This window comes from Ceratotherium simum, chromosome 33 (genome assembly GCF_057802395.1).
Source record: "Ceratotherium simum simum isolate JZ-2026a chromosome 33, ASM5780239v1, whole genome shotgun sequence".
Taxonomy (NCBI): Eukaryota; Metazoa; Chordata; class Mammalia; order Perissodactyla; family Rhinocerotidae; genus Ceratotherium; species Ceratotherium simum.
In genome coordinates this window covers 8,952,256-8,967,929 of record NC_141932.1, presented here as the reverse complement: position 1 = coordinate 8,967,929, position 15,674 = coordinate 8,952,256, and the positions used below count along the sequence as shown (strand labels likewise).

Below are 15,674 nucleotides of genomic sequence, written 5' to 3'. Positions count from 1 at the left end.
TAATGTAACTTTCCACTATAACCTATTTTTATTACTGCAGAGACATTAGCGTGCACCTCCAAACCCCTTTCTTGCCAACATGCCCAAATCATCTTAACATATGACAGGAAAATGAGCCTTCTACACATCCAAATACAGTCTTTTTAATTGTCCACACTCACTTGATAATTTTAAATATCCACTGAAGCATATTTTTATTTTGTCTTTTCCTTCACCCCATTCTACTTTAATCTGGCCATTTTCTGCACGAAAATCATTTCAACCAATTATCTCCAGGCATAACGTTATATTTTCAGATAAATGACCACCGTCTCTCTAAGGATGTTATATACAAAACTCTTAACTAGCAATTAAAGCTCTAATCACTGAGAATGACTTTACCCCTCAGCTCTATCCCATGCTATTCTTTATTCCCTAAGAACATTACTTTTCTTCAGTTTCAGTAATGATCTGTCACATGCTGACCCATTTTCATGTACTTTTTCCTAAAATTCTATGCTCAGTTTATTTCTAGGAAACTTATTGTGATAGATTGAAAGCTACACGCTTAAAGCCTTCTCCATGATATCCAGATAGTTTCAAGACCTAGTATTTATTATTGCATAAACTCTAAACCTCTCTACTGCAAGCGTTAGTGAAACTTCAATCACATAAATATTTACATGATAATTATATTTCATCACAATACTATTATGATTTATTGTTTATTTGGAAGAAGAAGCTAAGCAAGTTCTGTTTACCATTCTCCTGTGATTGATCATTTATTTAGGACTTTGAGGGGGAATGAATGAATTGGCAACTGTACATTGTGGAAATATATACAATTTATATATTTTTAATAAGATTAGGGATTTTCATATTCCTTATCCAGGCAAAGCAGAGTGTGGAGACACGGGAGTCACCGACCTTGATCAGAAAGAAGCTGACAGTTGGGAAACACAGAGCCGTGATTGCAGTGATGTTCACCAGAAAGCAGTCAGGATTATTTAAAACAGTCGAAATAACTTGCAAGATGGAGGAAATGGCATAAAAATAGGCAAAGGTGCTCATCAGGAGAAGAATGGTTTTGGTAGCTCTGTACTCTGGGGAGGATCTGGAGGAGGTGTTCGACCTATGAAGGTGCTGGACCCTCTGCTTGTGCCTGTACAGGATTAAAACCACGGTGCTGCTGGCCCAGAGCATGGCCACCAAACATAAAACATCAGGGACTGATAGCAATGCTGCATGTAACAATTGTGTCTTTCTATCATGACGAACAGTAGAACAGTATATGAAATCTTTTCTGTCTGTGATGTTGTTGTTGCTCAATTTCTCAATAACAAACATAGGAAAAATGATATTTACCAGCGCTTGCAGGAACCAAACCAGGAAAACAGTGGGGACAATGTAGTCTGGAGCTTTTACTTTAAGCTCTGCCCACCTGGAGTTCCTGTGACTGATTGTGATCACCTGGAAGACACTCAAGACACAAATGCTACCAATGGACACTCCCCTCCCCACTCTGTGAAGAAAGAAAAGAAGTTTGCATCCAAAATTACCAAGGAAATGTTTCCACCCAAATGCTGCCATTGTCTGAGGGACTCCTTTACAGAAGAGGGATAAGAAGTTAGCTACAATCAGGTGCCTAAGAATCAAATCTGTGCACCTTAACCTGTACTCAGTGAAGTAAAGGATGATATAATGGCAAAGAAGAGAGAAATTGCCCAGGATTCCAACCACAGTCTGTGTTAAGATGATGATTCCTATTACCAAATTACTGTTGGCCATCCTCTCAGTTCCCAGTCACTGAGATTTGTCTTCTGAGCTGGAGTTTCCTGCATGGGAATATGAGGCATGGACTACATGGATCATGTCGACTGAAATCCAACAGTCTTCACTTAGCATTAGTTCCACTAGTAAACTCTTACTTAATGTTTTTCCTTTACAAAGAGGTTTTGAAGGGTTAAATGTAAAACTGTTAAAGAGCACTTATAACATGAGATCATTCCTGAGAAGGCAATACACGTTGTAAATTCTTCATTCTTCACAAATCTATGAGGCAGGCACTTCTGTGGTTTTAATTATAAAGACAAGGAGAAGGTACACACAGAGGTTATTTGTCAAAATCTGCTGCTTAGGGAAAAAGTGGGGACTTGAAACTGGTTGGGCTGGTAACAATCATAATGCTTCGAACCACCAGGCTCCGCTAAGAAGCCAGTTAGCTGTGTTCATCAAATAATCCAGATTTCTATTTAGTTTTGATTTGACACTTTGTTGTTTGATTTTAGACTGATGGAATTTTACAATTTCATTATAACAGGATTCCATGTATTTGTGAAGATTTAGTCCATAGGCCAATATTAATTGTAAGTAAAGCTTTAGATATCTCAGTAACAACTGATGCACTGCTGGCAGCAGAATGCTGCAGGAACCTGCCCCATGAAAAGTTATACATAATAAACATGAGAATGGCTTGATATTAGAACAGCCAGGGAAAGACTCATCAGGCTTTTATGTCAAGAATACAAGTAGAATGGCATGAGACACAGGAATTGTCGAATAACCACGCGTAATTTCATAAACTTTGGGACATAAAACACTAATACATAATAAAACAGTGAAAGGCGGAATCTAAATGATTACTAATTTCAGATGATACATTTATCTATTTATAGATACCTGAGTTAAGTAAAACTATTAGCAATGAACTAAGATTTGGGAATGATATTAACATACAAGACATACATGTAAAATGGCATCTGCAAAGCATCCATTGTTGTGCATTTTATACATTAAATACAGGATTTATGTATTTTTGGATTGATATTGGAATTTTTTTAAATGAGTGGAAACAACACAAGATTGACAGCTGCTGTCTGAAATGTGTAATTAGTATTTTAACTGTTCCTCAACTGTTCACTTCCTCACCTTAAGGGGGAAAATAGCCTCACCATAATAACAGACTATGGATGTGTTCAGTAGAGTCACAATTTCTTTCTCTATTAATTACTTAAACACCTAGGTTAGAGCAAACACTTCTATTCAATCAATTACTATTTGGATAGATCTTCTGCTCAGGATCACATGACTCCTGTAAATTCATCCTACTCTTTATTACAAACATGGAGGTATTATAGGTACTCTTCTAGAAACCTGAAAATTTAGGCTATGATTCCTAAAACGTAGACTGAACAGCAGATTGATTTTATAACTACATCCTTAAGCACCTTAAATATCAAATTGGGTTAAGCCACAACCATCACTGTTAGTGAGGATTACATTAAATTGCATTACGAGCCATCAGGGATTGGTGTAGGGCTTAAGACCCTCATCTCTCTGTACTAGATCACTCATGCCTCAGAATTATTCCATATGCCTGCATGGCATTGGCACTGAATCAGGTTAATACACAGAAGATTGCCTTTTTCTGATATGATCACTTACCCAGACTCTTGACATGTCTTTCTCTTACACACTCAGCCTCCCAGACTGAAATAGAAATTACTCATGCAACACCTTCCTGCTACCAGGACCATGGGTTCAGGATGATGGTCACTATGGTCAGAACATGAGTGGGAGGGAGCAGCCAGACCTTGATATATAAGTTTGTGAATCTGTGACCTTACCTCCCCTCAGAACCGCAATTATTTCATCTGTAGCAGCCATGGGAGTGCAGGCTTGGGAGCTGAGAATATTACTGAAAACTTTTCTCCAACTTGTTAATTACCAAAAATAATTACCAGTTTCTAGTTAGCACCAATTAGGAGACAATTGGGGTGTTTTTGAGAGGCGCTTTCTTTTCCAGTATCCCTGAAGGCAGACGAGGTCTCACGTGGAGGCAGCAGGAAATGCTGAGGCCTGACACGTGAGGAACTGGCTGTAAGAATCACTGGATTCTTCACTTCCCTGAAAAGTTCTTCTACCCAATGTCTAGTTTTTGCCTAATCTTCATTCTTCTGAGCTGATCCATCATTTAAATTATTAGCAGAGAAATGTAACAAGACAGAATACCTGGAATGATTTTCAAAGGGATACAAGTAAAAGGAAGAACTTGATGTCAATTACTCACTCTAGAAATCACTTGCACAAATCAAAGTTAATTAATTTGGACTCATTTGCATAATTCCATTCCACTTAATGTGGAAAATTTGTAGAAAAGTAGACTTTACCATTATGGACCTGTATAAATAAGAATTAGAGAGAGAACACTATATATAGAAGCAAGAGAGAAGGTTCAAAAGAGTCTGTCACAAATAAAAAGACTCCAGTCAGATGGCTCAACAAGCAGACTCTACCATTCTTGTAACTATTCTTGTAACTGTTAGATGAGCCATTGCCCAAGTACTTAATTCAAGAGCATTAAAATGTTACCACAGTAATCTAGGTTTTTTTGTTTGTCTGTTTTTTTGTTGAATTTTCAGTAATGTGCATTTGTTGCTTTCGTAATTAAAAAGAATAAATTAAGAGTTGAAACTGATCCTTTGATTTTCCCTATAAACAATTCGACAATTAACGCAGGTTCACTAAGCAATTATTGCATATGTGTGTGATGGAGCAGTGTGAGAGAAGAGAGGGCACAGGGAAAGGGGCATATGGAAAAGATCATGGAGAAGAAAGCCTGGGGTATGGGAGAATGGAGAGTAAAGGAGAGAGAGAAGGTAGAGGGATAAAAATCAAAAGCGTCTCAAATGTCACAGAGGGTTAAAGTGCATTGCTGGGTGTGAGGGCACACGGGGACAAAGTGCAAGGCATTAACGGTATGGGCATATTGGGTTCTGGGCAAATAGGAATGAGGGTTTCATGGGAAAGAAGCAGACAATGGGGATGAGGAGTTTGGGGAAAAATATTAATGGTCAATGCTTGGTAAAACTCTAAGGAGACAATGTCTTTGATTAAAATGTCTTTGGATTAAAAATATGATGAGAGAGGTGGAATGGGAATATGGGTGGAGTAGGCTGATTCGGGAAGTAAATAGTGTGTCCCAAGGCAGATCTAGAGTGTGGGAAGAGGATATGGAACCTGGAGGAGATAATGAGTATGAAATGGGAGGTAAAATAACCCCAGATACGAGGGATCTGGGCAGGGTAGAGGGCATGGGTGAGCCAAGGAGCCCAGGAGAAAGGGACTGTATGGTTGGATATAATAGGTGCAGGGTATGGATTGGAGGAGTTGATGATGCCTGAGAGTTGAGCCTGGGATATTCAATGGTGTGGTGCATAGAAGACCAGAGAATGGCTGAGATATTTAAATTGGAGTGGATATAATGCAAGGAAAAGAAGCACTCAGATGATGTGGTTTGCAGGGCTGATGGAAGGTGAGGAGGGTCAGACTGGAGTCCCTGGAATAGTGGTCATATGGTGATGGATGTCAAAAAGGTGAGAGGAGGGAAGTTGGGAGTGAAGTAAGAGTCAAAATTGGTTGAGTAGAGGGGAGGGTTGAGTGGAAGTTTAGTAGATGGCTACAGCTCACGGGGTGGAGGCATGAAGGATGTAGCTGGAGGAGGAGGGACACAGGTTGGAGGAGAGGAGAGATGAAGCTGGGAATGATGGTGGTGTCAGTGGGCAGATTGGAGTCTACTATATTATGTCCCATTCATTAACTCCTTAATTTATGCTAAAATTACAACATCATGGTGAGTTCCTAATTTTAGCTCAGGGGGCAAAAGTCTCGCTTGATAAAATTCCCCCCACACTGATTAAGTAGAACATACAGTAAAAGAGGGCAGGTAAAACTTTGGTTAAACAGCATAACAGCATTCTCACTCTTCCTTCAGGATGAGAGGTACAGGATGTGACCTTGATGGATCAGGCAGGAGAAGCTGTTTCCTGGCATCTAGCGCTGCAGGCATTTGGAGGGGGGGCCAGTGCATCAGATTCCAACCTCTGCAGTGTTACTGAAGAACTGTTATACCCCCAAAAATTTTATGCCTCAACACTGATCAAATGAAGATACCTGTAGGTGTTGTGGTATTTCCAAAGTATAACAGTTTATTTTCCGCTATATAAACTTTTACAAGCTTTTTTTTATAGGCTTTACTCTAAGAAAATTAAACATAACAAAACAACGAAAAGTTGTAAGGACGTTTCTCCCATTGCCTCTACCTTATAAGAAATCATCACGATGGGTAACCAGTGTTAATAGAGTTGTAGATATATTGACAATTTTCAAAATAATAGGCAGCTCTCCAACCCTGAATGTAACATAAATTGGGATGATGATGTTATATTATACTTTAAAGGGATATTGCTGGTGTAATTAAGGTTAGTAATCAGGTGATCTCAAGATAGGGAAATTGTCCTGGATTATCTGGTAGGCTCAATGTAATACATGAGTCATGAAAAGAGAAAGAAGCCAGGGGCTGGCCCGGTGGCATAACTGTAAAGTTGGTGGGCTCTGCTTTGACACCCCTGGGTTCCAAGTTTCTGATCCGGGGTGTGGACCAAAGAACCTCTTATCAAGCCATGCTGTGACAATGTCCCATAGAAAGGAGAGGAAGATGGGCATGGATGTTAGCCCAGGGCCAATTTTCCTCAGCAAGAAAGAGGAGGGTTAGCAACAGATGTTAGCTTGTTCTAATCTATCTCCTCCCTCCCCCCCAAAAAAGAGAAAGAAGCCAGAGAGATGTGATAGAAGGGGAAATCGGAGATTTTAAGCATGAAAGGAATTTAACACATTACTGCTTGAGCTGAAGATGGAGTGTAGGTGGGCATACAAGGAAACCATAAAGAGGAAATGAATTCTGCAAGCATTCTAAAAGATTTTGGAAGTTGATTCTTCCACAGAGTCTTGAGAATAGAGCCCAAACTGGAGGATACCTTAATTTTGGCTTGTGACACCCTGATTAAAGTATTCAGCCAGGACTCCCAGATTTCTGATCAAAGACCTGCAAGAAAATAAATGGGTGTTATCAAAACAGCAAGTTGTATGCCTTAAATATATATGAATTTTACTAGTCAACTATACCTCAATAAAGGTGAAAAAAAAAAGAAAATGTGCTAAAATGCTTAAGTTTGTGGTAAGTTACATTGGTAATATAAAATTAATAAACATTGGAGGAAATTTAATGGTAAAATATTTAAGCAATAAAGTAAAAGTGTTCAGGAATTATCTATTACTGATAGTATTTTGATGTCCAGATGTAAATATTTTCATCATTGAGGTACATCCTCCTTCTTAGGAAGTTTCAGAATATATCTGAAATTGTATCTGAAAGTGCACTACACACACACACACACACACACAGAAACACACAACTAACATATTCTGTTTGGATTAATATCTGAGTGGTAGAGAAATTATGCTTTCCAATTATGAAAATATGGAGTTTCAGGAGGAAGGGAGGATAAACATCTGACCTGGAACTCAACATTTGCCTGAGAAAGAGACATTTCCTTCTTTTCTTCTCTTTGTCATTGTCTCATTGTCTTGAAAATCAGAGCGGCATTTTGAGAATATGTCTTTTATATGATTTTAACATACACAGTCTGTTATGGTTTGGATTGTGTTCCCAAAATTCATATGTTGAGGTCATAACCCATAGTACCTCACAATGTGACCTTCTTTGAAAAAAGGTCATTGCAGCTCTATCTTTGTTCCCTCAATCTCCATGCTGCCCCTCTTTCTACCTCTATAGCCCCCTAGACCTCCATCCCAAAACCCTTTAGATCTTTATCCAACCCCTAGACGTCCACTTGCCCCAACCCCCTCCAAACCGTTGACCTACCTCTGCCCCATCCCACCTCCACCTGACCCCTCTAAACTTCCATACCCCATCTCCATCCTGCACCCACTTTGAAATCCATCCTTCTGTCTTCCCCCTACCCTTCCAGAAAGCTAAACCCAAAACTCTTTGCCTTCCATCATCTTCACATTCCCTTTCTCCCTTGACCTATATTTGCCCACATTGCAGTGACTTCAGCCCATTTTCCATGTCTTCTATGGCCCATCCCTCAAAATCCCTTTCCTCAAACATCGGGCATTATCAGATCCCTGTGTTTTCCTCACCCACACGCCCACATCTACCCTTTTCCTTTGGGTCCTTTAACCTCCTCAAATCCACTCTCTCCCCAACTGACTTCATCACTTGCAACCATTTTGTCTCCTTGAGCCCATTATGCCCCTGCAAGGCTCCAGCTCTCCTTTCTCCCTCTGCCTCTGTCTTCAGCCAATAATTATATCCAGCAAATCCATACCCACCGACATACTGTAATGCAATTTATTTCTTTCATTTTTGTAAATGCTGTCTTGACGCAGTTTTGAGGGCCTGGCTAGTTTCCCTTCTGGAACAGTTGATCACGTCCACATCTCAACCTCTTCCCTAATTGGGCTTTCAATCTCTGGGCCATTTTGTACCAGCTCTAATTAGCTCCAGACAGGTACCAGACAACTGGGGGCAGCCCTCTTCCTCTGGAGCCTGCAAAATTATTCAAATCACCCAATGTGCAGGGAGAGCCTAACCCCAACTAACCCACTCCACTTGCAATACACAGGCTGCCCCTACAACTTCAGGTTCCTGGTACCCTGTCCCTGGGTGCCACCCTCTGTGTGACCCTGCCTGTTTGCCATCTCACTTTTGCAGCTGTACGTAATAAAGCTCTGCTTTACATCTATCCAAACATCATAATGTTGTGTCCCACCATCAAAAGAGGGATTAAATCTTATAAAACATATATGCCTTTTCCCCGCCCTGTCCTTTAACCTCTTGTGGACATGAACTCTCCCATGCCTTTTACCAGCCCCTGCCCTTGATTCATGTCTGCCCACTGTTCCCTCCCCATTACCCGTTTTGTTCCCATGACTGCTGTACCCCTTATTCCCACAGAGCTCAATATGTGCTACACCCTTCACTTCTTTGCACACTTGGCCCCCTTGTGCCCTTAAACCAATCAGCATACTTTACAGGCTCAGCACTCTTCTATCCCCATGTACATTTTCACACTCTGCATTCTCTCTTCCTGCACTCTCTCCCCAAAAACTATGCTCTTTGTACCTCCATCTTATCCGCATATCCCTTTCCTCTGCCCTTTTTCTGGCCACCTTTCTCTATCACCCCCATTCTCATCCATTCCCCACACACTGTGACATTCTCATCATAATCCTCCCACCATCACCTCACCCAGCAGAGACCATGGCATTTTTTTTCTAATATTTTATTGCGTATAAATTTTTATTATTGCTAATTTTTTATTGTAGAAATACTGGAGAAATATTTCTTATCTCAAAATAACAGAATTATTTTAAAATTTAAAAATTTTATTCTAATTTATTTATAACGTAAATTTTACTATCTTAATGATTTTAAGTGTACAGTTCAGTGCTTAAGTATATTCATATTTTTGTGCAACCTTGTCACCACCATCCATCTCCTGAACTCTTTTCATCTGGCAAAACTGAAACCCTATACAATTAAACAATATCTTCTCATCTCTCTTCCTCCAAGACCCCGGAAACCAACTTTCTACTTTTTAACTGCACAAATTTGACTACTATAAGTATCTCTTATAAGTGGAATCATAGAATATTTGTCTTGTTTTGACTTGCTCATTTCATTTAGTGTAATGTTCATCCATGTTGTGGCATATCTCTTAATTTCCTTGCTTTTTAAGGCTGAATAATATTCCATTGAATGTATACACTACATTTCACTTATCCATTCATCTGTCATTGAACACTGGGTTGCTTCTACATTTAAGCTATTGTGAACAATATTGCTGTGAACACGGCACACAAATATCTTTTTGAGACCCTTCTTCCAGTCCTTTTCTGTATATGCTCAGAAGTGGAATTGCTGCGTCCTATGGTAATTTGAATGTTAATTTTTTAAGGAACTGTGAAACTGTTTTCCACAGTAGTTGTTTCATTTTATATTCCCTCTATCGGAGCACAGGAGTTTGATTTCTCCACACACTTGCCCTCACTTGTTGTTATTTTCACGTTTTTTTTGTTTGTTTGTTTAGTAGCCATCCTACTGAGTGTGAGGTGGTATTTCATTGTGGCTTTGACTTGCATTGCCCTAATAATTCGTGATGCTGAGCACCTTTTCATGTCCTTATTCACCATTTGTATAACATTTTTTGAAAAATGTCTATTCAAGTTCTTTACTCATTTTTGAATTGAGGTTTTTGCTGTTGAGTTTTAAGAGTCTATGTATTCTGTATATAATCCTTTAACAGATATATGAATTGGAAACATTTCTCCTATGCTGTGGCTTGGCCTTTTACTCTGTTGATCTTGTCTTTGATGCACAAAATTGTTTAAGTTTCATGAGGTCCAATTTGTCTTTATTTTCTTTGTTACCCATACCTTTCATATGTTCTCCAAGAAATCATTACCAAATCTAATGTCATGAAGCTTTTGACCTATGTTTTCTCCAAAGACTTTTATTGATTTACATCTTACATTTAGGTCATTGATCCATTTTGAGTTAATTTTTGTATATGGCATTTGGTAAAGGTCCAACTTTATAAATACACTTCTGTACACAACACTTAGATCAAGAACAGAATGTTGTGAGTCCTCCAAAACCCTCTTGCGCCATCTCTAAGTCACTACCCTCTGGAGTAGAGTGCTGCTGCAAATATTCGTAGCAGTGGAACTGTTGGAAAATACATTTGTATCTATTTTAACAGATAAGAGACTAGGTCCCTTGCCTGTTTTGTAGTTGACTTAAATGAAATCATACAGCATGATCTGCTTCATGTTGGCCTTGTTTTTCCATTCCATATGATGTTGTGAATTTATCTGTATTGTGGCATACTTCTGTTGGCATTCATTAGCATTGCTGTATAGGATGCCATTGTATGAATATCAAGCAATTATTGGATTGATTCTACTGTTAATGGACAAGTAGGTAGTTTTGAGTTTGGGGCTATTATAAGCAATGTGTAATTCTGACATATAAATGTTGCAACTAGTCTTTGGGTGATAAAAGTACAGATTTCTGTTGAGTATATTCATAGGCGTGTTTTTGCTGGAACATAGGATTACATCTAGTCAGGTAAAGTAGATACTGCCACACAGTTTTCCAAAATGTTTGTATCGATTTTAACAACTACCAGCAGTGTATAAGAATCTTGGTTTATCCATATGCTTGCTCAAACTTGGTATTTTCTGTCACTTCATTTTAGCTTTCTGGTTATGGTAAGATGCTCCCACGTAATGGCTTAATTTCAATTTTCCTGATTACTATGGATATTGAACATTATTTACACACCTGTTATCCATTGAATAACCCCTTTTTTGAAGTTTCTGTTGAGAAGTTTTTTCGTTTTTTTTCAATTGGATGGTTTGTAAGAGTTCTTTGTGTTGTATACGACTCACCTCCCTCTCTCATTCTGTGTGTTTGTCTGTATGTGTGACTTTTGGTGAGAATCATTTCTTAACTTTAATATAATTTAATTTTTCATATCACATAAATGTTCATATTTTTGTGCTGTTAAATATTTTCTTATTCTAAGGTCACAGAAATATTACCTTCTTGTTTTTCTAAAAACATCATTATTTACCTATAAATTTTAGATCAGCAATCCATTCAGAATTGATTTGTTGTATGATGTGGGTAGTTATTAAGGTTTATCTGTTTTCAATGTCACTAGCAAATTTCAGTTTATTCTAAAAATGTTGTAGCATTATTAATACTCCTTGAAGTTTCATTTTCTGTGATGATAATCTGGACCAGTGGCTCCACGGTTTTCACCCTGTGCAGGCAAAAGCATCAAGTCCAACACATTCACATTTTTAATGTTTCCCCTAGATCCTTTGATGAGAACACAGCCACCCAAAGCATCCTTTCTCCTGCAAGCATCTATGTACCTTTTTACAGCGTTTGCAACTTCTTTCACATTTGTATTGCTCTTTTTATACAGTCTCAATTGGCAGTTAGTGAACATCTCAGCTCTAATTTCAGTGTGTTTTCCAACTGTTAGCCCCTTTCTGCTCATGACTCTACTTTTTCTTGTTTCTCCTTTGCCTGGATAAGGAACATAAATCCCCCTAATCTTATCATAAATACATATATTGTATGTTTTTGACAATGTTCAGTTGTCTGTTTACTCGATGTGCTGAAAATATCAACACAGGAGCTTAATGAGAAGTTGCATATATTTCTAAGGTTGATCCTAGTAGGTACTGGGGTTTCTTCACCTGCTTGAGTATGGGAACTACATGGACATAGTGGAGGTGAATAAAGCAGCTTTGACTCATTGTAATGCATAGTATCCTGATGACAGTAGTCTTCATCAAATACTACTTGAGGCAAATTGAATGAACTTGGTCTTAGCTTCTATCCATTAATCAGAGTGGTTGACCAAGTGGTGTACTCATAGGACAATTTTCCAGAAGTAAATACACTCAAAAAAATGAGTGTTCAATATCGTTGGAAGACTTCTCCATATGTTTTTCACATATGTGACAGTCTGATTGGGAAGAATCATGGAAAACTTTTGTTCTGGATTGTTTTTCATAGAGGATTTCCCAAAAAAGAGCCTTGGAAAATATAGAAAGTGTCAATTTGGGGGTCAGTGGTCAGATTAGTTTACTGTAGGGGAAAATAAGAGACTCCAGCCAAGGAATAGTGATGAGAAAGGTAACAAGGATTTTGGAGATCTATGGAGAAAGTTAAGCCTGAAAAGTCCCTTGGTCCTCAACCAACATCATGATGAGTTCTGCAGACTAGTGAGTTGGAGAATCTTCACAAGTTAAAGGGTGTCTGGGTCATCTAAGAGTTCCAGGAACCATGCCACATCCTCTCCACCATAAATGCTGGATGCAAATATATGAGGGAACTCATTCTTTAAAAACCATCCTATCAGTGAATTTAAATTAAAACTGAATAGAAACCAGACCTGGCTTCAAATCTATCACACTACAATGAACTTGCTTCAGATCCCTTGACATTTAGTGTCTTACTGCCTCATTGTCAGACTGTGCTTGGTAGAAATGTGGCAGCTTCTTAGGTACTGTATGTCCATGTGGAGGATAGAGGATGCAGCTGGTTGTATTGGGATCCCTGTATATCAAAGCTACAGGTTCCAAAGGATAAGAATTAAGGTTCCAGGATAAGAATTTAGCCTCAACTGAAGAGAGAGATGCTCCTACGAGACTGAAATCAGGAAAGCATTCAGGAGGGAATGTGGAACAGGGACCTCCCCTTCGAAAGTGAAGAGTCGCCTTGGCCTAGACAAAAGTGTAGTTAAAAACTTCATGAGCAAGACAACCCATTCCTGCCACAGAAAGGGCAAGATCTGCCAAAAGTTGGACTCAAAAATAAGTTGAGACATATGATTTGGTGTGTTCACCCCAGAAAGCAAATAACTGGAAATTCCTTTGCAAAAGCCAACTAAGAGTCAGCCTCTGACAAAGTCCAAATCCACAAGAAATCAGAGCTTTCTTCATGAACAGTAGAGACTCTGGAACTCAGGAGAGCAAGACAGTCATTGTTCCAATTCTACAGAAGAAACTGTGGTTTTGGCATGGACTGCAAATATAGGAGGAGAGTCAGCTCAAAGAGTCATTCCAGCCCAGACAATGTTCATGGATAGACATTGTAGTGAATACAGGGCTTCCTCCTACCTCGTGCAAAGGACAGTGATGAGTGCTATACCTAGCTTCCAAAAACCACCTCTGAGGGCCAGAGATTTCTTCTTCTCCTTTCTCTTAAAAGAGAAAGAAGTTCCAATTGTACCTCAGCTTTTATCTGACTCACTCTCCAAGATGAGAAATAGAAGACTGATGTAGATAGATGTGGTAAAATGAGGGAAAAAAGGATTTTATAGGAATCTTAGAAGAATGCCCTTTTTGAGTAGAGTCTGTGTTAGATTCTGTGAACATCAGTATTTAGGATACAAGGTCAAAAGTTCTATGAGTATAATATGAAGGCTCACATATGTTCAGTGCTTTATATTTACCAAATGCTTTCACAGGCAGAATCATCTGTCGGACTCAAATATCCCTGTGATGAATGCTGGCAATTTGCTATCTTACCAGAAGATTATGAGAATTAGGGAAGTAATCAATGTGTCCAAAGACAGGACTAGAATGTTCTGCTTCCAAAAATGAACCATCACCCTTCCACTATATCTCAAGGTTCCCCTAGTTCAGAAAACCCTCTGATGACTTTGCTATCCTTCAACTTTGCTGGATCAGCGGGCCATAGAATGGGAGAATTGCTCCAAGTTCTGCTTCCTTCCTATGACCTCCTTCTGAGGGCTCTGCTATCTGAGAGGGTAGACTCCAAAAGCTGACATCCTCATAGACTGGGGACCGGAGAGCCCCTAGAAAGGAGAGAACAGAGGTAACCCTTGGGGGTCCCAGAATTAAACAGGCAGACCTTTACATTTTTTATTAGTTTTCTTGAGCTGCAATAACAAAACACAGCAGCCTGGGTGGCTTACACAACAGACATTTATTTTTTCACAGTTGTAGAGGCTAGAAGTCCAAGATCAAGGTGTCAGTAGGCTTGGTTTCTTGTGAAGTCTCCTCCTTGGCTTATAGATGGCCACCTTCTCAGTGTGTCTTCACATGGTCTTTTTTCTGTATGCTCATAGGTCTGATGCATCTCTGTGTGTCCAGATTTCCTCTTTCTACCAGCCAGAATCAATCAGGGCCTACCCTATGGCCTTATTTTATCTTGGTCACCTCCTTAATGGCCCTATCGCTAATTATACTCACCTGAAATACTGCATCTTAGGGCTTCAACCTATCAATTTGGAATGACACAATCCAGCCCATAACACTCAGCCCTCTGGAGCCCCCAAATTCAAGTCCTTCTCACATGCAAAATATATTCACCCTCCATTCCAACAGCTCAAAATCCACAACCCATTCTAGCATCAAGTCTAAGTCCAAAATCTCATCTAAATCTCAGCTAAGTCAAGCCTGGTTGAGACTCCAGATATGATTCTTCCTGAGAAAAAGTCCTCTCCAGCTGCAAACTTGTGAAAGCAGACAAGTTACCTGCTTCCAAAATACAATGGTCGGACAGGCATAGGGTAGACAAACCCACTCCCAAAGGGAGAAATTGGAAAGAAAAAAAGAGTCATCTGTCCTAGGCAAGTAAAAAACCTAGGACGGAAAATTCCATTAGACTTTACAGCTCAAGAATTATCCTCTTTTGCTGGAGGGTCTGTCCTCTGGGCCCACTAGGGTAGGACCCCCTTCTGCACTCCCTGGAGCCTAATTGACATGAGAGGCTTTTGAAAGACAAAGCTCATTAGTACTCCCATCCCCGGACCTCCTGCCTGCTAACATGTTCCATCCCAGGTATCCAGTTTTTCCTCTTCCTCTACCTCCACGTAATCAGAATGTCCAATTCCAACACCCGTAATTTCACCCTTGTGGCTGTCATCCCATAATTTAACTTAGACATTTGTGTCTGGAAGAACCAGGTGCAAGAAACAAATGTGTTTATACAAAACCTAACCAGAGTTGTGTTTGAATCACATGGGCAGTTGGCGAGATACAGGTTTCTCATTCTTGGAGAGAAAGGTTACAGATGAGCTAAGGCATGAAGCTAGAATGATCCCTGTGTAATGGATTAGAGTCAGAGACATCAGTATGAACTTATGTTAGCTTAATATAGACAGATGATTACATATAGACAAATTTATAGATATGCACATATGAATGATGTAGTATACACATATATGTATTCCTGATCTTTGAGCTGAGAGGGCATGGAAAAAATGACACCCAAGTAG

General features: G+C 39.3%; 1 protein-coding gene across 1 annotated transcript; it reads right to left on the bottom strand.

Annotated features, from left to right (window-relative positions):
- Positions 1–825: 825 nt before the first annotated feature.
- On the bottom strand, positions 826–1,782 carry LOC101398551 (vomeronasal type-1 receptor 4-like). The gene has a single exon (XM_004439028.3). The coding sequence runs from the start codon at positions 1,765–1,767 to the stop codon at positions 826–828; it is 942 nt and encodes a 313-aa protein (XP_004439085.3). The 5' UTR covers positions 1,768–1,782.
- Between the last annotated feature and the right edge of the window lie 13,892 nt (positions 1,783–15,674).

Coding starts and splice junctions, on each gene's coding strand:
- LOC101398551 (XM_004439028.3), bottom strand. CDS start 1,767: ATGGCCAACAGTAATTTGGTAATAGGAATCATCATCTTAACACAGACT.